The 23,151-nt window shown below is 38.1% G+C and overlaps 1 protein-coding gene across 2 annotated transcripts in view; it reads left to right on the top strand.

Annotated features, from left to right (window-relative positions):
* LOC127840958 (uncharacterized) overlaps positions 1-23,151 on the top strand; it is a 60,180-nt gene that overhangs the window by 6,754 nt on the left and 30,275 nt on the right. Inside the window, exons 6-17 of one of the 2 annotated variants that reach the window (XM_052369426.1) lie at positions 843-978; positions 1,571-1,744; positions 4,003-4,063; positions 4,552-4,643; positions 5,921-6,050; positions 7,036-7,131; positions 7,760-7,822; positions 10,048-10,190; positions 18,719-18,836; positions 19,259-19,449; positions 20,598-20,782; positions 21,998-22,136. In XM_052369426.1, coding sequence (XP_052225386.1) covers positions 843-978; positions 1,571-1,744; positions 4,003-4,063; positions 4,552-4,643; positions 5,921-6,050; positions 7,036-7,131; positions 7,760-7,822; positions 10,048-10,190; positions 18,719-18,836; positions 19,259-19,449; positions 20,598-20,782; positions 21,998-22,136 — 1,528 coding nt within the window. The remainder of the gene's footprint in view (positions 1-842; positions 979-1,570; positions 1,745-4,002; positions 4,064-4,551; positions 4,644-5,920; positions 6,051-7,035; positions 7,132-7,759; positions 7,823-10,047; positions 10,191-18,718; positions 18,837-19,258; positions 19,450-20,597; positions 20,783-21,997; positions 22,137-23,151) is intronic. The other variant, XM_052369427.1, reaches the window with a different exon arrangement.

Here is a 23,151-nt window from a genome sequence, read left to right as displayed (position 1 = left end):
AATAAATATTGGTATATACGTGCGTGCTGTACAGGGTGCAGGATCAACGTTGTTCACAACTGATTACACACGGGCTGGACAGAATGAAAACACACCGTTAAGAACTTTTCGTGCAAATACCTCAAGCTATTGAAATATGATTGCAAAAATAATTAATGCATAAAAGACCATTTTTCTTGCAGTTAATGTCGATATTTTAAGATTTAAAAAACATTATTGAATATGTCTAAAATCGGGGCCACAATTTCACGTTGCGTGCAGCATAATCGTGTAAATAAATGTTTTAAACATCGAATTTTGGCCAACAACACAGAATTATTCAATTAAGTAATTCTGATGTTTTTCACATTGCCTTATGTCTCATAAAATGCAAAAGTTGAAATTCTTCAGAAAAATTGTTTTAAAAAAGTTATTTGAAAAAAGCAATTTAACACTTACCGGTGTGTTAACATCCATTAACATTCATTTGTGAACCCCATAAAGTCACGTGATTCTGCACCCTGTGTATTTAGAGTCAGTATTGAATTTGGTTTACCTTGACATAATGACTATCTCTGGCAATTTGTTTTCTGAAATGTGACTTCATTTATATTGCAGCAGATTGTATTATTTACTTGACGGATATTAGTCGCTCTATATTTCAGTTTGTCGAAGTTTCAGTTCAACAATAATAATAATTGTATTAAACCTTCTCAGAACACAAACAAAGATGTTAACAACAACAACAAAAATAACGTGTTAATTAAATTACTGCCCATGCAGAACATGAATCAATTTAAAATAATCACAGTGTGTCAAAAATGCTGACGTTTTTCGCCAACAATCATATAACATTATTGCAGCTACAAGAGCTCTCTCAAGAATGCCATCAACGGCATCCGATACGTGGGAGGCAGCACACAGACCGACGTTGGCATCAATAGGGCTCTCCAGCAAGTGTTCGCCACCGTAAATGGTGCACGCCCGTATGCCGTCAAGGTAGGTTACAAATCTCAAAAGCGTTGACGTTTTTTTAATAAATGCGCTCTTTAAAATTACACAGTTTGTATAAGCAGCCTCAGTACTCAGTCGGCTGCGTATGCGTGTATTTCATGTATGATTTTTATTGTAAGGTAAACTATGTTTAGGTGACAAAATCGATCTTATTGGCTTTATACATTATACATTTTTACTGAATGAAATTATAAAAAGCACACTGTTTTTCAATCAACAGCATCAATCTACCAGGCTAGTAACTTCCTTAAATACATGCGTTTTAAGCTGAATATTCACAAATATGCGTTTATGTAAAAATAAATCAACAAAATATAGTTAGCTATAAATTATAACGAATCATGAAACCCTTCATCATTAATGACGCAATATCGTGATTCTGTACAAACATATGGCGTTTGAGCTACTCCAGCGGTAAATAGTCTTAAAGCTAAAAATAAAATAAAAATGTGTTCCTATCGTGAACATCTGTTGTTGTGTTTTCATTTCAGCTCATAAAAAAATCGATTATAAAGCAAAAGCAACAATTACTAATAATTTATATATGCCCTTCCTTGTCTGATCCCCGCATGTGCAGGTGATGGTAGTGATAACAGACGGACAGAGCGATGACAGCATTAACACACTGCACGCTGCTGAACGCGCTCATGCCGCCGGCATCGTGACCTTCTCCGTCGGTGTCGGCCACTCTATCGGAGTAACTGAACTGAATAACATAGCCACCGACCCTGACTGCACGCATGCATATACGGTAAGGGGATTATACTACTTACAACAAATTACTTACAGGCGTTACGTTTTCAACTTTCAATTAAGATGACCAGACTAGACTATAGTGACAAATTGTAGGAACTGGAATTTAAAAATAATTATGCTAATGTACTATGTTTCCTCCCCCATTTAATCTGTCTGGACAGTTTTCGATTGGTATAGCTCACGCCAACATCCGTTTGAGACTTTTTTGACAGTTTTCACTAAAATATACTTAATTAACGGTTTGGGAAGACTGTTACTGCCTAACAATATTCTCTGCCCGACTGTTGTGTCAATTATTAGAATAAATGCGTATGTTCTATTATGACAAGGGATAAATTAGAGTTGGTAGATTGCCACGGTTTACATATAGCCAAGACATATAGCACGTTTGATCTAGCTTTAATTTCTGATAATAATTGGGTACGCATGGTAGTGTGCGTTGCGACTGACTTCCAAAGTAATTCTAGTCGGCGAGTATAAAAAAATCTTTCTAAATATAACGAGGATGTGTTGATACAAACCTATTAACTGTGTTCATGTGTTAATTAATACAAAAAGTGCGTTGCTTTGTACGACTAATTAAAACTTATTTATGGGTTGCTTCTGTATAATACATTCTATAGGTAAAGGTTATTCAATGTATATTTAATGTTAAACAGTTTTCTTTATTTAAGTGTTGTAACAGAAGTACATGTTTCGATGTTATTAAATGCACCTAGTAGTACACTATTTGCTATACGAATGAGTCGTATTATATATTGTTTCAAATGACTCAATTTTAATTAACTTGTCAGGATATAAAATGATTGAATTTTTCTCTCACTTTTATTTTCTTACTATATTTATATGTTACATTTGTCTGACAATAATTCATTAATCAATTATGGTAAGGAAAATTGCAGAAGTATTTAGGATGATAAACCCCCTGTTACAAAGTATAGGGAGTAAATTCGGAATCCTAAGGACGTCCGTCCGCCTGTCTGTCAATCCATAGACACAAACTTGAAAGCAACATTCTCCCTTTCAACATACGACATTCAAACTTGTTCATCGTTCATTATGATATGAAATCATGCAAGAGCGATTTTTATCATAAATGTTATGCCCCCTTTTCAAAGTAGACTTTCTAGTATATCTACATTATAAATGTACACTAGTAGCAGTCACAGTTTATTTTCTCAGACGCCGCATGGTCCTATATAAAGATCTATCAAATAATGTACTAGTACCAGGCTTCAAAACTGGCTGCGCATTGCGATTCACACGGTCAAAGAAACTAACTTCGCTCATAATACAAACATACTTACATGTACTAAAACTACGTGTTCCAGAAGTTTAATGATTGGCATAAAGTCACATTTTTTGGTAATCTGCAAGCGTTTTTGACATCACGAGCGGTGTTCACATTCTTCATATAGTTCTGAGTATATTATCATATTTATTTTATGTTTCTATGAAACCACAGTGTACTATTTGGTATAATTTATTATAAAATTCAAATAGTCCTGTACACAGATGTTTTTTTTAAATTATACCTCATTGGTCAAAACATTGCATGCACAATGGGGTATATTTTTGTAAACTTTCTACATAAAGCGACATATAGGGTCGGGTCACTCTTTCGACAAACTATAGTTTCCACTGACGGGGGGGGGGGGATAATGATCGAGTTATTTACGTGAAAGACATAATAAATGACTAAGTTAATCTTACATTATGGGATACGGTATCCCAAAACATTTGTTTTCAGAAAATTATCTTCAAGTGTGTACATAAGTATAGGTCAATTGAAAACAAACATGTTGTTGCAAGCTTTTATCATGACCGAGGAGAGCTAAATACAATGTTCATGTTTACAAACTTACCATCAGATTCATGACTAACAAGTATTTTACACCGAAATATTTAATCGCATTTGTGGCACAACCTCAAATTGCGTCTATGTGTCGTGTGAACCAATCGGCACAGAATAGTTTGCAATTTTCTAAATAGTTTACATGTCTTTATTTGCAAGAACCGGTTTCAAACTGCACGAAAATTCTTTTTTCGTTTATATGCATTTACCATTTCTTCTGAACGTTAATTCTAGTTGTGCCATTCGTCATATTTCGGAAAAATGTAAGATAAGTATTAATGTCAAAGCCGATTGTCTTTTTCTGAGACATCACTTGTTTCTTCTCATATAAGTTCTCCAAGCACTACGCATCGGTTATTGTGTACATTGTTATTTACATTGTTTGTTATTCATTTAAGGTTAACACGTACGAGGAGATAAAGTTCATGAAAGAGGAAATACAAAAGGCCACGTGCATTGGTATGTAGCCGGTTCTGATGTTGATATAGATTTATTGACATACTTTCGTTTCATTAATAATTTTATTATACTGTAATACAACTTTCCCTATTTCCCAACGCACAGTTTTCTTGACGAAATTACACAAAAATCTTATACCATTGAGAACAAAAATTAACGAATGTATGTGTCTGATTCGCGTATTTAACAACCTGCCCCGAATAGAAACACTGCAGGCTTCTTGCGTATTAAAGTAATCTTCTTGTAGATTAGGCCATTGCAGTAAAATAATAAACACAAAGAACGTTACTGGCGCTTTATCTAAAAACATTTCAATGATGCTTGAAAATGATTCGTTTTGCTGTGACCATAGTATGCCAAGCGAGTTTTCCTGATGCTGGTCAAATCCGAAAAATGTTCGATTATATTGTCTATCCAACTCCCGCGCATGCTTGAACAATTTAACCGCCTCAAGTCGTATTCTTTATATGTTGAATGCCATGTTTCAGCCCCTCTCTTCATCAATCAGACGTACAGTTGTAAACTGTCTGAGTGCCCTCCCTTAGCTGTGATCACTGGCCCAAATGGTACCACTTTAGAGGTATGACTGTTTTACTTCCTTAGTGCCAAAAGGTGTGATGCCACAATAGCTCTAATATAGATGTATTACTGTAGAACTTGTCTTTGGTTTAAAGGTCAGTTTCACAATGGCACCAAAATAGACTGTGTCACTCATTTGCTTGCTGAAGGGTGAAAGGTCAGATTTTTCAAGTATGCAGATATTAAAGTTTAACTGTCGTGCTTGTTGGTTAGCCAAATGTTAGGTGTCACCAGGGCACACGCATAGATTAGAAATATACCTGTAATGCTGACTGAAGGGTCGAATGTCAAAACTTCCAAAAGCACCCTTATAGAGGGATAACTGTTGTGCTTGCGGAAGCGTTAAAGGTCAGAGATCACATGATCCCCAGTACAGATGTATGTATTGCCTGCTGAATTTTCATAGGTCAGGTGTCAAAGGCAACAGTATAGAAACACAGGCTCTAGCTAGACGTCTGCATTTTTTGTATCACCTTAGAAAGACACACCGATTTTTACCGAGATTGAAGTTGCCATTTGGAGCGCGAATAAATGCTTAAATGTGAGGCTACAAAACACTATCTCAAAGTATTTGATACTGGAAAATTTTCGAATACATCATAACCAAAACATATGTGCACTACAGTACAATTCTAATATAATACGCGCCCTGAACATAATACTTGAAGCAATTATCCTGTGTATGTGACTTTCGCTTTAGGGTTTAACGACTTAAATAAGAATATATTTACTATTCATTTTTTAATTCTGATTTAAATCACAAACGACTTTTCTAGTGGGGTCACTGGTAAGTCATATGTAACCGAGCATTGTTTTTTTCATTGTCGCTTTTAACCCTGCATTTCTAATAAACGTCTCTTGCGGTTTTACAATTTTACCCCGTATTTTTTTACGAACATCACAAGCGGTATTAACATGGTTAACATCGTAATCCCTTTTTTGTTAACACCATTAGCGGTTCTCACATTACATCTGCACTTGTTTATTGTCACGTTCATACAGCATGGCATTTAACCCTTTACCACTTAGATACATATTTTTACGCATTTGTAGTCACTTAGAAAGTTAAATTTAATTAAGGACTGTTCTTACTATATTCAGGTTATAAAGGCTTTAATTCGAACCCTTAGATACTGATGAGCAGCAAACAACATAAAACATGAACAGCTGCGAGTTACTCACAGGCTGTTCTAGTTTTATGCTGTTTGCTCATTGCCATTTTTACTTTGCTTCTGAGTGGGAAAGGGTTAAACAACACATTTTCTCCCCGCATTTCAGACAAATATCACATGCGGCAACATGATGGTCTATCATGCGGTAAACAACCCCTACCCGAGCGCGGCACAGCACGAGGTGGCTGTACAGACCCAGCAGGGAAGTGTCACGCAGCACTACTTCAACTACGCAGGTAGGGGCGGGTTTGCATGCTGGGAAATTTGTCGTCTGCTAAAATGTCGTTTGCTGAATTTCTAAAATTAGCATTTTCTTCAATTAAACAAAAATACTATCAACATAGCAAACAGTTTGGATCCTGATGAGACGCCACGTTCTGTGGCGTCTCATCTGGATCCAAACTGTTTGCAAAGGCCTTCAAACTTCGGTTTCAGCACTGAAAGAGTTTAAGGCCTAGTGTACGAAAAATGCCTGGTCCCCCAATGGAGTTTTCCACTCAGTTAATTCGTCCAGCATACAGAGTCTTATCCTAAATCTATAATCGTTTCGCTCAGCTGCCACATATGTTTTCTGGACTGGTCCCTTTTCATCTGTGTATTGATCACCGCTGATAAGGGCCACTGCTGGGTACCAATACACAGGGCTATCATTACGGCCGCTGCTGGGTTTCAATACACAGGACTGTCACTAAGGCTCGATTGGTCATTGTCGGCTCGGGTACTACTTACATGTTCCCTGGTTACTCTTAAGTATACTTTAATGTACCCCGGGTACGGTAAATATACTAAAACGTGCCCGGGAATTTTAACGCTAAATCGGTCGTTGTCGGTGATTTTTTTTATTAATTATGTTCAAATGTATGTCAATTTTTTGACCTCTATATTGTCGAAACTCATACTCAAACAGCATGTTGATGCATTTAAAAAAAGAGAAGTTTGTTTAATATAAACAATACCGTTTTACGGTAATCGGTAGCGCGTTTTACGACATCGGATTTTGGGCGGGAAAACTACTCGGGTACAGTCTAATATCGACCGGGTACGTTTAAGTATAATTATATAATTGGGCCCATATATCGCGGCCATACGTCCAACAGTTTCTGATTTTCAGCGCTCGAGAACGGATATTCTAAAAATTAATTTTCACGAACTGGAGGTCTACCTGCTTTGAAATTAGTATTTGTTGTTGTTATAAAATGAAAATGAATAACTTTTTTTCAGGCAAGACGTTGTACATCAACATGAAGGACCCCACGACAGCGTACAGTAACTGTATCGCGACCATCACACCGTACACTGGGGACAAGACCGACCATAGTGCGTACACACGTCTTGTGTTGGTGTAGAGTGGATTTCTGATGTGTATTGTTAATTGTATCTTGTTCTGAGAAAACTGGACATAATGCATGTGCGTAAAGTGTCGTCCCAGATAAGCCTGTGCAGTCCGCACAGGCTCATCAGGGACGACACTTTCCGCTTAAATTAGATTTTCGGTAAAAAGGGACTTCCTTTAAACGGAAAATACCATTAAAGCGGAAAGTGTCGTCCCTGATTAGCCTGTGCGGACTGCTTATCTTGGACGACACTTTACGCACATGCATTAAGCCCAGTTTTCTCAGAACGCGAGTCATATTTATTGTAGGTTTTGTCTGCAACACACTTAAGCACATCTTTGTATATTCTTAAATTTTGTGTCGATGCAGACCAATTTATCTTACACCAACGATTTCGAAGTTTTTAAATGAAAAACTGTGCTTGTCATTTGCTCTTAGTCTTATGTTGCGTATATATACAGACGTTGTTTTTATTTTAATTTATTTTTAAAAATAAGGAATTTATACTTATATTCTTCAAAGAAGTTGAATACGTGTTCAATAAAATGCCACATTTTGTAATGATTACATAACCGCATACTTTTAAAACATTAATTATTCTATGTTTGCAGCAATCTACTATAGGTGCTTCCGTGACGGAGGCGAGATTCCGTGCCCAGATCTCAACTGCACAGGTAAAATTACACTGTCATGGTTAAATGTCAAGTTTATTACGAAAAATGCTATTTTGTAGATAAAAATGTCATAATCCGATTGAAATCATGGGAAATTATATTTTGCTACTATAAACCGATGAATTTGTTAATCTGCAATTTCCTTAGTCCAGTCGGATATTTCCGCTTCCTGTTTTGATGATTACGTAAACTCGACCCCACGCCCATGACACGGAAGTTCGTCCATTGTTTTAACGCATTTGATCTTGAACGCAAGTGGACACAAGTTACCAGCGCTATGTATTATTCAACGACAAACGCAAAACAGTTTAACTACGCAATTTATTATCTTAAAGGTTTGGCATTATAATGTCAAGGCTGGGATCAGTTGTAGTATACAGGTTCCCCTGAGAACGGCGGGAAATTTAAGTATATAATGTCTATCCCCCGTGACAAGCGGGAAGTGTGTTCGTGGAAACTATGCTTATACATCACTACTATTCGTTATCCTAAAATGGTGTTTTCAAGGCCAGAGTAAAAACCAGAGATAAAACTTCACTGAATGTAAAATAACTCTGGAAAACTGTACCCGAAAACAACCAATATTTACAAAAGTTTACTGATCAAAGTTTAGCAAATTCTCTAACACTGGTACAGTCAATTACGCAGGAACCTGTCGTCGGGGGCCGAACTAAGTAGACCATTGGACAGACTGGCGGTGTGCCGTACGCTGTTAAGTCCCAGCCATGACGATGTGGGTTTCTAATGGAGCTCGTAATTCTCCACAACACTGGAATATAACAAAAATCTGGCAAGCATCGTGTTACAATAAAAATTAAGTGGGAGGGTGGGTGGTAAATGTAAACTTGTAAACCATAGCGCGACCTACCCTGTGATGCGATGAGCTAGTAAAAGACCGACAATTTGCACGGGCAGTGGTTTTGTACTAGTGGACGAGTCTATGTGTTAGAGTAGACTGGGTAGGATGGGCTATACAATTGGGGTTTGGGTTTCGGCGATCCCTTAGGAAAATAGCGTTTGCGTTGAATAAGACAGTTTATTATTCCGTACAGATGGTGACATGTAGTTTATTGTTTATTGGGGTGTTAGCATGTGTCTTATCGGCGGATAAATCTCAAGTTGATTACGGAAGACACAGTGCGATATCAAATAAGATATTCGACATCCGCCAATTAAATCAACTTTGTATCATATACATTGATCGCTATCAGACACGGGCCTAACACAGGGTTGAAACACCCTGTCGGACCAAGGTCCCATCTCGCCCCCTTTTAAATGCACGTGTTCTTGTTCTGATTTCGTCACATTACTATAACGGAAGTTGTATTTGAAGTTTTAATAAATCCATAATTCGTACAAGAATCCGTTCTGTGTCGATAATTTTGACCCTTACAAGGTAATCATATTCAACGCGATCGTACTGTAGAATTACAATACACAAAATCAAGTATATTGTGTTGAATTACCCGACAAAATAAGACAATTATATTTTTACAAATCCGTATTCCCTACACGATGGTCATCTTGCGCAGCAGCAAAAGATTTCTCGCTGTCCGAATAAGATTCAGACAAAATCTGACTGATAATCACTAAATTCTGTCTCATACATTTACGGATGCAACAGAACATTGTTAATAATCAATATCATTTTCCATTTTCATCCATTTAATCTTACAACTGTTGCGAGAAAATTCACATTCAAAGCCATATTATGCCGATTCGTTCTTGCCGGCGAATGAACACGTGTCAAACGTACGTCACTACCGTAAGAACGAAAATGGCGGGTCGGAATGTGTGAAAAATCGCATATCTCACTAATAACACCGTCATCTAATCGAAGTGAGGTGCGACAACGTTTTAATCTGCTCTAAATTCGATAAAATGGGCTTTTACAGGTTTTAAAAAGCGTTGCCTATCTCCTTCAATTAACATGAGTTGTAATTCGTGTAATTATATCGATGATCCGGCACAAAACTATGCACGTACACCGATATCTGATTGCAAGCTGTAATACATGGCGTCTCTATTAAACTGTACTTCACACACTTGCCACGAACAGTTTAAAGAAATCCTACCAGTGTATGTTATCTGATTTATTACTATTAATTAAATACCAAAAAACATTGGAACTGTAACATTGTGAATTATGTATGTATGTGTATGTGTTTCTTTATTGTGTGAATATATGAGAGTAATGGTTACAAAACACTCCCACTTGATTCCAGAGAAATGGAACTTCCCTAACCCCTGTACTTCTGCGAACCTGGCAGCTGGTCTCACTAAGTTCCCCCACCCGTACCAGAGCAACAAATTCCTCATGTGTGACCTGTCCGGCAAACTGTACGTGGTCATCTGTCCCCAGGGAGAGGTAATATCATGGGAATTAACCCATTTATGCATAGTGGACTCTCCCAACCTTCCAAATTGGATCAATTTATTTCCAAAATTAGGGACGTCTAGTATATTTATTTCTATATTTAGAATATTTCTTACAGAAATTCCTTTATTGAGTTTAAGCAAACAGCGAAGACTCTGATGAGACGCCGCATCATGCCAAGGCCTTTTTTTCTAGACGCTAGGCATAAATGGGTTAATTGTTCTCTTTACTCTTTTGAAACAACCAAAATACCTATCAGTTAAATAACATTTACACGCATTCTTGTAATGGATAATATTATTACTATAGAAAACGAAACTGTTCTGGTCAAGAATACGTCATCCGATAAAATATTGATGTCATCAATTTGTGCTGTCATTGAATTTCAACGGGATGGCAGGCGGTACCAAGAACAATTATAGCATGCAAATCACATGATGTTTAAATGATAATCGTCTTTAATTCTTCAATGCTGAACGCAGCTTTAAACGGATGTTTCATTAGTCATATCCAAATGACGCAATTGCTTTTAAACATCATTCCTATTGTCTTGTAAACATGGCAGCAAATGTCTTGGGATGCATGAAATGTAAGAATATTTCATAAACGTTCCACGATCATCGCAGTGCAACAAGGATTACATTATATAACAAGATCATATTGATGCAAAGAATCAAAGGGCGTCGGGAATTTCAGTGTAAAAGGCACTCAATGAAGTTACATGGAACGATTTTTTTTTCTACTGTAAATATTAATATATTGGCCGATTATTTTAAACAAAATAGAAAACGGTACTGGTATAATCAGTATCTATAATTTTGTGTTATAACCCCCAAATAACCATTATTTATGATGTTGTGTTATAATCCCCAAATAACCATTATCTATGATTTTGTGTTGTAAACCCCAAATATTTCATAGTTCATTTTATTTACATTGGTTTCCTTTTTTTACTGGCATCCGTGTGCAGTTTTCATTAATGGAACAGAACTGTGTAGGTTTTAAAAAATCTGCTTCATCTTGTAAGCGTAATTTCATATTTTTCTCAACTTCAAGGGGAGATAATTCTGAACTTATTCTTACGTTGCTCATTTACGATAGGGGTTGAGTACTCATTGATATGAAAACACTGTAAAAGTTTGAAAAAAAAATGGAATGAAAACTGTAAATTGCACAAAGAAGCTGTGTCGGACCGTATTTGGTACAAAAACGAATATGGTACATTTGTACCATATTCGGCCGAATATGGTACAAATGTACCATACTCGGACCGAAGATGGTACAATTTTCGACCGAATATGGTACAAACATTGTACCATATTCGGTTGGAATAAGTTTTTCTATGCTCGCCAAAACGTATTTGGTACATACCAAAAAAACTCATAAAAATGAAAATGGCCTACGTATATGGTACATAAATTATGTATTTCTTAATAAATGAAATAGTCTGCCGATGTGTAAACTTTTTTTCAAACTCAAATACATTGTATTAACCTAATATTGGAAGTGACAAAAGTATCATCATCATCATCATCATCATCATCATCATCATCATCATCATCATCATCATCGTCGTCGTCGTCGTCGTCGTCGTCGTCGTCGTAACTAGCAGTAACAGAAACAGCTAACCTAACCACACTTTACATGGATTTTGCTGGTTGTGTAACTGTTTCGCCGGCTAGCTCAGTCGGTTGCGCGTCAGATTGGCACGCTGGCGGCCTGGGTTCGATTCCCGGGCGGGCCAGATACTTTCGTGGAGATCATTAATAGCAATTTACAAATTTTTAAAACTTTTTTTTTCGAATGTGTATTTTCACCAAAATCCGATTTAAGAGATTTTGAGCTCTTTTAAATGAATATATCTCTCCAAAAATAAGGATGTTTGACTGGCTGCTTTAGACAGGTGTGACTGTATTCCTAAACATTACTTTGTAAAGTTGATTTGTCGTTCCGACGTCATATTGCTGAGAAGCCGACAAAGCTTTGAAGTTTCCGATTTTTTCTTTGATAACGTGCCGCTTTAAAAAGGCGGGAATTTTGCACACGAGTCTTACTCAGAAGTCAGTAACCATATTTGACTTGGCGGTCGGCAAGAAAAGTTGTGATTTTCGACTAGAAAGAATTGAAATCCAAACTTTCTTCAAACTTCAAAAGAATTCTTGACAGTAAGTACTGTACATAATTTTAATTTTCAGTTGTCTTAATATGCATTGATGTTTTAACATGCATTGATTTTTATGTTTTATGCCCCCCGCCCCCTCAGAGTGCATTTGCAGTTGTCCGTCCGTCTATCCAATTGTCCGTGGCATTCCTTCCGGGTGCGTAACTCCTAAACTGCTAAAATATTTAAGCTACAGTCATTTTTTCGAAAGTGTATTTTCCACCAAAATCAGATCGAGCTCCTGTAATCTGTAGATTTGAACATTTTAAATTTTATGGAGTTTATAGGTCTTTGACCTTCGAACCCTGCCTAGTCGTGACTTCTGGTGAGCGACCTAGGCCCCCAGGGCCCCTTCTTTATATCCCTTCCATCCACGTAGCATTGGTTTCTACAGACCGTTTGTCCGTTGACCGCCATAAGTTTGCCCGCTATTTTTCCCCTGAATTTGAATTCGGTTGGATTTCAATGAAACTTTACATGAAGTACTTGCTACTTTCATTGCGCATATTGCCCGGAAGTTCGGATTGTAAATTTTAGCGGAGCTATCAGACGAGTGATTTTAGCTCAGCTCATGTCGTGAGACATTCGTTTTCGACACGCGGTGTTCAATACAAGCTCTATTAACTAATGAAGTATAAATGTATAATAACTTATTATATTATTTCAGATGAAGGAAGCAATTAGGAGAAAAAGGAAGCAATTAGGGTGCTTGCCCAGGTCGAAGTACGACATTATTGTCAGATGTTTAAACGGATCGTTCGATGTCCCTGTGAAGAAACGGACACCTGAAGAGAATAATTGTTTGGCCATGATTAGAAAACGTAAGGACTTCGAGCTTGGTGACCGGGGTTCTTTATTGTGTGGCGGAAAGCAAGTCCTTGTGAAAGAAGATCTTCCTAGATTTGTTGAGAAGATGTTCATGGAAAACAAAGGATGTGGAGCAAGGGTTATTTACAACAAACTGAAAGTAAATTACACGGGGTTCTCGGAACAAGCTATCCTTGAAATACTGTACAATAGCAAGTATTACCATGAGAAGTATCCGAGATTTACAAACAAGCCAAAGCCAAAGACAATTACAGAAGAGGAACCAGGCAAAAGATGGCAGATTGACATAATTAACATGAAAAATCAAAGTGTTAGCTACAAGGGGTCCACATACAGTTATATTCTACAAGTCGTGGACGTTTATTCTAGGTACGTTATGCCAAAACCCCTGAAAACGAAGAGTTCGCGTGAAGTTGCAAAGGCATTAGAGGACGTGTTGATGGTTAACCTTGCCCCTGACATCATCCAATGTGACAACGGACTGGAATTTAAAGGCCCTAGTATGAAACTTTTGTTGAACAAGTACAACATCAAAATGATCAATAGTAGGCCGTATCATCCTCAATCACAGGGCAAGTGTGAAAGGTCAAACAGTGTTATAAAGGCCAAGATTCTATTTGCAACAAAAAGTAAACGTGGATTTAACTGGGTCGAAGGGCTTCAAGATTTAGCCTATGCCATAAACACAAGTTTCAAACGAGTTCTTGGGGGTCTCACGCCCTTTGAAGCCTACTACGGAAGAAGTCATGTTTTTAACAAAGAACGTCATAGTTCTCGTGAAATAAAGAAAACCATACGGCGAGCAAATAAAAAGGCTTACAGGTCGCTGTTGAAAAACGCAACTTCCCCAAGCAAGTACAAAGTAGGAGAGACAGTATTAATTCGCTATCCCTTTCGAAAATCCAGGGTGCCAACCAAAAGATATGTTATCGAAGGCAAGGTAGAAAAAGTAAAACGAAATGGTGTTTATATCGTGTCATTTCAAGTACCGAACAAACCCGAACTTGGATTCGTAAGCAAATCGGTTGGGGTCGAAAACATGACTAGCCTAACTGTTGCGTTAGAGAAACAACAAAAAATTAAAAAACATTCATTAAAACAGAACCGCTCAGAGAAACAAAATCACAGAACTAAGTACTATCATGTTTTAACACACCATGAAAATCTGCAGTTGTTGGATGGGGTGAATATTGCCATGGACCCAAATCCGGATGGAAATTGTCAATTTGCTGCTATATCGCATCAACTTGGTAAAATTGGTATATACAAAGACGTAGACGCTTTACGTAAGGAAGCAGTCCATCACATTGTAGAAAACAGATATTTCTATGAAACTTTTGTCTATGATGAAACATTTGATGAATACGTTAAGAATATGTCTAAGAATGGGACATACGGCGACAACCTCACGCTCATTGCACTTATGAGAGAATATAATTTGCAGTGCCTGGTAGTTTCTACCCGAGGACTAGAACACTCATCAATTGTGTCAGCAGATGGAAAGTTCGATGGTGATGTTGGAACAATTGCATTGGGGTATTTCCCAGAAGGATTTGGCATGCATTACGTTAGTATCCGTATCAATCAACGCGTGTACAAGGACATAATATCACGCTTAGAACAGTCGTATGACAACGGTGACTCTGGCGACAGCGCTGCGTCTGGCGACAACGCTGCGTCAGGCGACAACGCTGCGTCTGGCGACAACGGTGACTCTGGCGACAACGGTGACTCCGGCGACACCGCTGCGTCTGGCGACAACACTGCATCTGGCGACAACGCTGCGTCTGGCGACAACGGTGACTCTTGCGACAACGGTGACTCCGGCGACAACGGTGACTCCAGCGACAACGGTGACTCCGGCGACAACGGTGACTCCGGCGACAACGCTGCGTCTGGCGACAACGGTGACTCCGGCGACAACGCTGCGTCTGGCGACAACACTGCATCTGGCGACAACGCTGCGTCTGGCGACAACGGTGACTCTTGCGACAACGGTGACTCCGGCGACAACGGTGACTCCAGCGACAACGGTGACTCCGGCGACAACGGTGACTCCGGCGACAACGCTGCGTCTGGCGACAACGGTGACTCCGGCGACAACGGTGACTCTGGCGACAACGGTGACGTCTCTGTGTGTTCAGCCCTGAAAGAGCTTCAAGATATGATAAACAATAGGAGGGCACAGAAGCGAACGACTTTTCCATTTCTGATGTTACCACTTCACATTCAAGTTGAAATTTTTAAGTTCTGCATACAATCAAACCCGTCAATCCAGTTTGTGTTGGCGAAGGTCGGCAAACCCTTTAGAGATTTAATAAGGTCAATGAGTTTGCAAACACCTAGAATTTACATTCGGCCGGATATTGGACTAGATACTAGTAACAGAAATCCTGTTAGCGTTCGTTTCCTATTAACAAGAGCGGGCAGAAACAGCGGTCTTATTTCGGCAATAAAAGAAATCATCAAGGGGCCAAAATGGGCAAACGCATGGCTGCGTTTGCGTGTTAGTGGAATCGGTTGGTATGATATCATAGATGTCATGTACAGACATTACAGGTGAAATATACATGTATATCGGTGTTTGGAAACCTGTTATGTTATTTTTGTGATTGATGATTATGTTCTTCTACCGGAAATTTGTTGTCATTTGCTCATTTACTGGTAACTTTTTACGAAGCACATTTGGGATATTTTGGCTGCTACTAAAATGAATGTATATATGTATATTATGTCTTGTCAAAATGCTACAGTTGGATTAAAATTTAAATGCTGTTCTATGTTCTTCAATATTACTTTGAAAAATCCTGTCAGTATACCAATAAATGAAAAAAGTACAAGTTTGTTGAATCTCTTGAATGAAACAAATTATAAAATACAAAATGTAAAATGAATATGTGATGATGATGATGACAAAACATTTGTGATGATGATGATGGTAAAAAAATTGTGATGATGATGGTGGTGGTGATGATGATGACAGTGGTTATGATGATTGGGGTTTGATGATTGTGGTGATGATGATGATGATGATGATAATGATGATGATGATGATGATAACAAACGTTTTGGGATGATGATGACAGCGATGTTTATCGGACGATGATGATGGTTATAATGATGATGATAAGTTTTTAGATGATGATGACGGCGATGTTTATCGGCCGACGATGATGATAATGATGATGATGATAACAAAATATTTGTGATGATGATGATGGCGAAGTTTATTGGCCGATGATGATGATGATATTCTCATCGTCGTCATCATCATCACAACATCCTCATTATCGACCGAAAACATCGCTGTCATTATCATCACAAAAAAAACTTTTGTGATCACCATTACGATCATGATAATGGATATGATGATGTTGGTTTTGATGGTTATGATGATGGTGGTGTTGGTAAAGATAACAACGATGATGATCATTGGGGTGTTGATAATTGATGTGATGATGATGATGATGATGATGATGATGATGATGATGATGATGAGATAACGATGATGATGATGATGATGATGATGATGAGATAACGATGATGATGATGATGATGATTACGATGATGAGTGTGTATCATATTCGGAACGAATGTGGTACATTTTTCATCCGAATATGGTACAAGTTTGTACCATATTCGGTCAGGCATTTTACCCCAAAACTGCAGATACGTATATGGTACAATTAGACAGTTGTACCATATTCGGCCGAATATGGTACAAACTTGTACCATATTCGTTTTTGTACCAAATACGGTCCGACAAAGCTGCATTTCACAATACTTTGAAATTCAGTAAAAGATCATAATTTATTTATGGCTCCGATATTCATTATTTTCTCGAACGAGTAATGCTGATATAAAAACACTAAACAAGTTTGGAAAGATTCAGACGAAAGTTGTGAAATCTTTTAAACAAGTGGAAATTGTTTACTTTGTCAAATTTAATAGAATAAAAATCTGGACTTATTGTCCCGGTGTTTCTCATTTTAAATGAGGTAAAACTGCTCGTCGATATGAAGAAACTGTAAGTTTGGAAAGAATCTGATGAAAAATGTTGACATAATCACCTAACCAAGCAGTTTTTCACTTTTATTTTTAAATTCAAAGTGACATAATTCTGGACTTATGGTCCGATTTTGCTCATATAGAGTTTGGGTTGGATCCTCATTGATAAAAATCCTGTGCAAGTTTGGGAACAATCGGATGACAATTTTGGACTTCGAACAACGATTTTAAAATTTCTCAAATTCTAAGGAAGATAACTATGGACGTAATGGTCGGTTAATGCGAAAGGGCCCATACCACCTGGATAGTAACACGTGTCGCGCTTCGAGCTCTATATGTGGTTCTCAAAAAAAAAACTCCGAGGAGTGCTTGACTCTAGGGAAACGGGTTGCTGGAACACAGCTCCTCCTTGATATCGGCTGCTTCCTTTAGCAACTCATTGTTACAATCAATAATACGTGTCGCGCTTCGCGCTCTATATGTGGTAAGGAAAGTACTTAGGGCCTATGATAGACAACCATAAAAATTAATGGATAGTAGATGTGTTGTTTGCATTTATTTGTTAATATAAAAACACGTGTATTTTTATAAGATATTTAAGTGATGTAAGAAATTTTAATTAACGTTGTTATCACGCGGCATTCATTAATTTTAATAAAAATGTCTAATTGTAGTAAAATGGATTTTAAAATGTCTACATAAAATAAAGCTTTATTATATTTATTAACCTGACTGAAAAAAGTCGGAAAAAGTTTCGTGCCGGAACCCGGGATTGAACCGAGGGCCTTTAGATGATTGTTGCGTAAACAACTTCAGGCTAACGCTCTCCCAACTGAGCTATTCCGGCTGAGATCATTTATGTACTGCTATTTGGTGAAATTGTGTATAGCGATCGTTATTATATGCCTATTAATAAACTAATACGTTGTACGTTTTTGTACCACTACGCCTTCCAATAAACTTGCTTGCGCGATAGGTCGTCAAATATCGTACTACATTGATTCTCCTCTAAATAAGCAAATTAGAAAAACCACAAAATAAATATATTTTGATTATGTTTTGTATTTATACAAAACCAGAAAGTTTCGCGAATTTGCCAAGTCCCTGTGATCTTTCCCCTGTGATCAGTTGTGAATCAGTTATTAATTAAAACAATTAGCTTTGCATTATTGTCAATCAATGTTGTTATAAATGTAAAAGGAACAAATGCAGTACTTATTTACACTAATTTACACAAAAAATCACCACAATGCAAGATATTCTGACAACAAAAATATATACATTGATCCGTAAAATAACTTCTCCTCCCATAAGCGAAAAAAATGCATTACATACTTTTCGCCGCTCTCCAGAGCGACGCCAATAATACCGTCAAGACTATGTCATGATTTTCAATGCCATGGCAGTTGGTCACTAGTCAGCTGGTCACTGGTCAGTTGCTCAAGGAACCCTATGTGAACGAGTAAACGCTTTCTTATACTCCAGTGTAATAATTATGTCATGAATTTGGTTGCCGTGACAGTTGTTCAACGCGGATTGCAGTCAGTGTCTCGGAACAGGAACTCTTGTCAGCTCGAACTGCAATGTGCCTCTCCCCGCTGCCATTGGCAACCCGTGCACCCGAGAGAACATCCTCGCAGGTTGGTCTTACAGTGTACCGTAACGTCAGTATCGCGCAGTGATACCAACTTCCGACACACATGACACATGAGAAGCCATATCGAAATGTTCAAATCGTATACACATCGAGTACATCCTGTTGCGGATAACGCTTGTCTGTATGTAGTAATAAAGAGTAACATAATGAAAAATGGCCGCGGATTGCCGATAGGCTGTAATATGTTAAAGAAGTGGTACAGCTGTAATATTGTATTGTTTTAATGGACATAACGATTACAAAATATGTATGTATACTTGGGAAAATCAGCAAACATGAATAAAACATGTATATACTATACTTCAGGATATACTATAGGCATTTTTTTAAATAATTTATATTTTCTCTTATAATTTGCATTCCTCGTAACAACGGCTGAAAAAAGAAATTCTTTATTTAAAATAGGTAAAATGTTTTTCGAGTACCCGGGCGATCACCACAAGTTCATTCACTGTGACGTGTGGGGCAAGCCGTGGGCCCAGGACTGTCCCCCGGGTCAGTTGTGGGACCAGGGCCTGGAGACGTGTTACCAGCCGTCTACGTACGAACCGTGCCTGCACCACCAACCGGGGCAGCCGTACCTATACCCCCACTATGTATGTACCTTGATACCCCCACTACGTATGTAGCTTGATATCTCAACTACGTATGTACCTTGATATCTCAACTACGTATGTACCTTGATACCCCCACTACGTATGTACATTGATACACCACTACGTATGTACCTTGATATCTCCACAATGTATGTACTTTGATATCCCTACTACGTATGTACCTTGATACTCACACTACGTATGCATCTTGATACACCCACTATGTATGCACCTTGATATCTCCACCATGTATGTACCTTGATACCCCCACTATGTATGTAACTTGATACCCCCATTATGAATGTACCTTGATACCCCGACTATGTATGTACCTTGATATCTTCACTACGTATGTAAATTGATACCTAATCAACGTTGATACCCCCACTACGTATGTACATTGATTGCCCCACTACGTATGTACATTGATACCCCCACTACGTAGGTACATTGATACCCCCAATACGTATGTACATTGATACCCCCACTACGTATGTACATTGATACCCCCACTACGTACGTGCATTGATACCCCAACAACGTATGTACATTGATACCCCCAATACGTATGTACATTGATACCCCCACTACGTACGTACATTGATACCCCCACTACGTACGTACATTGATACCCCCACTACGTATTACATTTATACCCCCACTACGTATATACATTGATACCCCCACTACGTATGTTCATTGATACACCCACTACGTATATACATTGATACCCCCACTACGTATGTTCATTGATACACCCACTACGTTTGCACATTGACACGGTCATACCCCCACCACGTATGTACATGGGCCCTATAATATTAGGATTGCCGTATACTATACATTAGTTCCGCCCTTAGAACACGTTCCGCTTCAACTGGAGCGTCGATTAAAAAAAGACTTCCTTTTCACAAAAATATCCATACCAGCGGAAAGTGTCTAACCAGATATGCCTGTGCGCACTGCCCAGGCTAATTGGAAATGTCACTGGACGCACATGCATTACTCCCAGTTTTCCCAGGACGCGCCTGATATAGGGATTGAGATATACCATATATGTTATAATAAAAGTCAACAGCCTTGGGGGATGTACTAGTATTAATAAAGTAACCGTTTAATTTATTTTATTAGAACTTCCCATGTTGCAGTGCGACCCCCACCAATACATCCACTGCGACGAGAACCACCAGTCATTCATCCAGTCATGCCAGCTAGACTACGTGTTCCTCGCCAGTAGCCAGACGTGCGTCATCCCGGGCACGTACGATACCGGCAACCTCGTTAACACGTGCAACGGAGCCACCGTGCCCGTCGTCTATACAACCACCCAGAGGTGAGGTCGAATTTGAGATCGTTTCATATATCGTTCATATATAGTTATCCGTGATGCCAGAGTATTTATTACCAAAACTACATTTGAAGATAATGTATTACCGGTATCATACATAGGTTGAACGTTCATACATCGAACTCGCAAATGAATGTATTGTTCGTTAAATGTTAAATATACCTCAACTACTAGTAGGTGGAGAATGGGAACTAGTTGGAGATCATTTTCCTGTTCAAACAGTCGGCATATCAGTCTGTCCTGAGCTGTGACCATGTTCTTACTTCCCCACTTATGGAATGGTTTCAAAATAAGTCGACACTGTAAACCTTTTTTCCACGATGTTTCGCGCGCAAAGTAAACGGTCTTACTTTGAGATCAAATGTCAAAATAGAGCAACTGATTTGCAAAATAGGTCTTTCCGATCTCAAACTTCTTACGTTGTAATGACTTTGCAATCGTTAGCCTCAATTTACAGTAGGCAGTATGTCGCGCGAAAGAAGCGAACGGACACAAACACTGTGAGGTTCCTCCTTGTTGCATGTTGCATCCAATCTACATATTACGAGTTCCTTGGTGGATGTTTATGCTCCTTTATAGTGGAAGCCCCCTTTTATAACCATTCAACAAGTATATGCCCCATTTATAGGAAAAGGCCGAGACAACAGTTTAAAGTCATACATTTAATCATCAAATTACTTTCCTTGCACTTATTTCTCAATTCTATCTAGGATTGTAGTATTACTTTGAATTATTATTGCACAAGATAATTTGTAACAGAAAATAATACACAACATATGTGCTAATCAGTCAACGGTCAATTAACTTGATATTAAAAACTAAAATATTTTTTACTAAGGGTTGCTCAATATTTCGTTTTGTTTTGCAAGCACAACGTTCCCTTTTCCTCGTAAGTAGGTCTTGGGTAAGTCGAAACATTGTAAAGTGTTTAAGTTTATCAGAGAGGAACAAATACCAGATATTGTCAAAACGATTGTAGACACAATTTATTTAATACAAAGAAAACACATTATACATGGCGAATTCTGTGATTGTTTTAATTAGTATTGTACTTTTTAGCGCAATAAGAACCGTTTCAGAGAACGAATTCATGGTATATAGCGCCTTCTGTGATTATTTTAATAAGTATTGTACGTTTTAGCGCAATAACCACCGTTTTAGAGAATACATTATTTGTATACACTTTTCATCCTATTATAGGTACTATGTCAGCGGCGGCACGGCATCGAGTGGGTATTACATGCCCTCGGGTGTGTGGCAAGCGCCCTGCACACACGAGAACATCGCGAGGAATGAACTGTACTTTGCGTACGTACCAGATATCCACAGATACATTCAGGTAAGAACATTGCGAGGAATTAACTGTACTTCGCGTACATACCAGATATCCACAGGTACATTCAGGTAAGAATGAACTGTACTTCGCGTACGTACCAGATATCCACAGATACATTCAGGTAAGAACATCGCGAGGAATGAACTGCACTTCGCGTACGTACCAGATATCCACAGATACATTCAGGTAAGAATGAGCTGTACTTCGCGTACGTTCCAGATATTCACAGATACATTCAGGTAAGATCGAACTGTACTTCGCGTACGTACCAGATATCCACAGATACATTCAGGTAAGAGTGTTTTGGACAGCATGCTTTCTTGTAAAAAAAATGATTATTTTTGTGTTTGTCGTAGGAACAAGCCCTTTTTATATGTTTAGAAGGACTTCGACGAACATATTTTTTGTCCACGTATGTATATTATCATGGGGTTATTACCAAGGCTAGACACTGTTTTAAAATAAACAGGTTTAGTTTTCGGAAGGACTTTGCTTACTTAATTAACCTCTTTTAGATAGAACATACATGTTAGGCCATGCAAATTTGGTTCTATGTTCGGCGCCGACGTTTTTGTAGGTTTTGCGTGAAATAATAATCACTTACAGCAACATAGTAGTAAAATTAAGTAACAAAGGGTGTACTTTAGTTAGTTTTTATACAATAATCTAACACTAGTCCTTTTCCCTAATACAGAACCAGTATTAAAAAATGTTCCCAGCACAATAATGTTATAGCTCAGTTGTAACTAGTTAACATACGTTAAAGCATGTAGCCAATCAATGAACTCGATGTGCTTGTATTGACACATTGTTGTTTCCTGACTAGTTGGCCGGCTCCGCAAAAATCTTGGGATGCTAAACATAGAATTGTGTGACCATATTTATAAAATTACGAAACGAATCTCGTGACAATGGTCTTTGAATGTAGAAGAACATACAAGTACGAAACCATTGGTCTATTTGCTAAAGTAGATATGGTATCCGCCATGCTTTAGATGTCTTAGTTCACGTTTTGTCG

This window comes from Dreissena polymorpha, chromosome 8 (genome assembly GCF_020536995.1).
Source record: "Dreissena polymorpha isolate Duluth1 chromosome 8, UMN_Dpol_1.0, whole genome shotgun sequence".
Classification (NCBI taxonomy): domain Eukaryota; kingdom Metazoa; phylum Mollusca; class Bivalvia; order Myida; family Dreissenidae; genus Dreissena; species Dreissena polymorpha.
The sequence above is the reverse complement of the archived record's forward strand: the minus strand, read 5'-3'. Positions and strand labels throughout refer to the sequence as shown.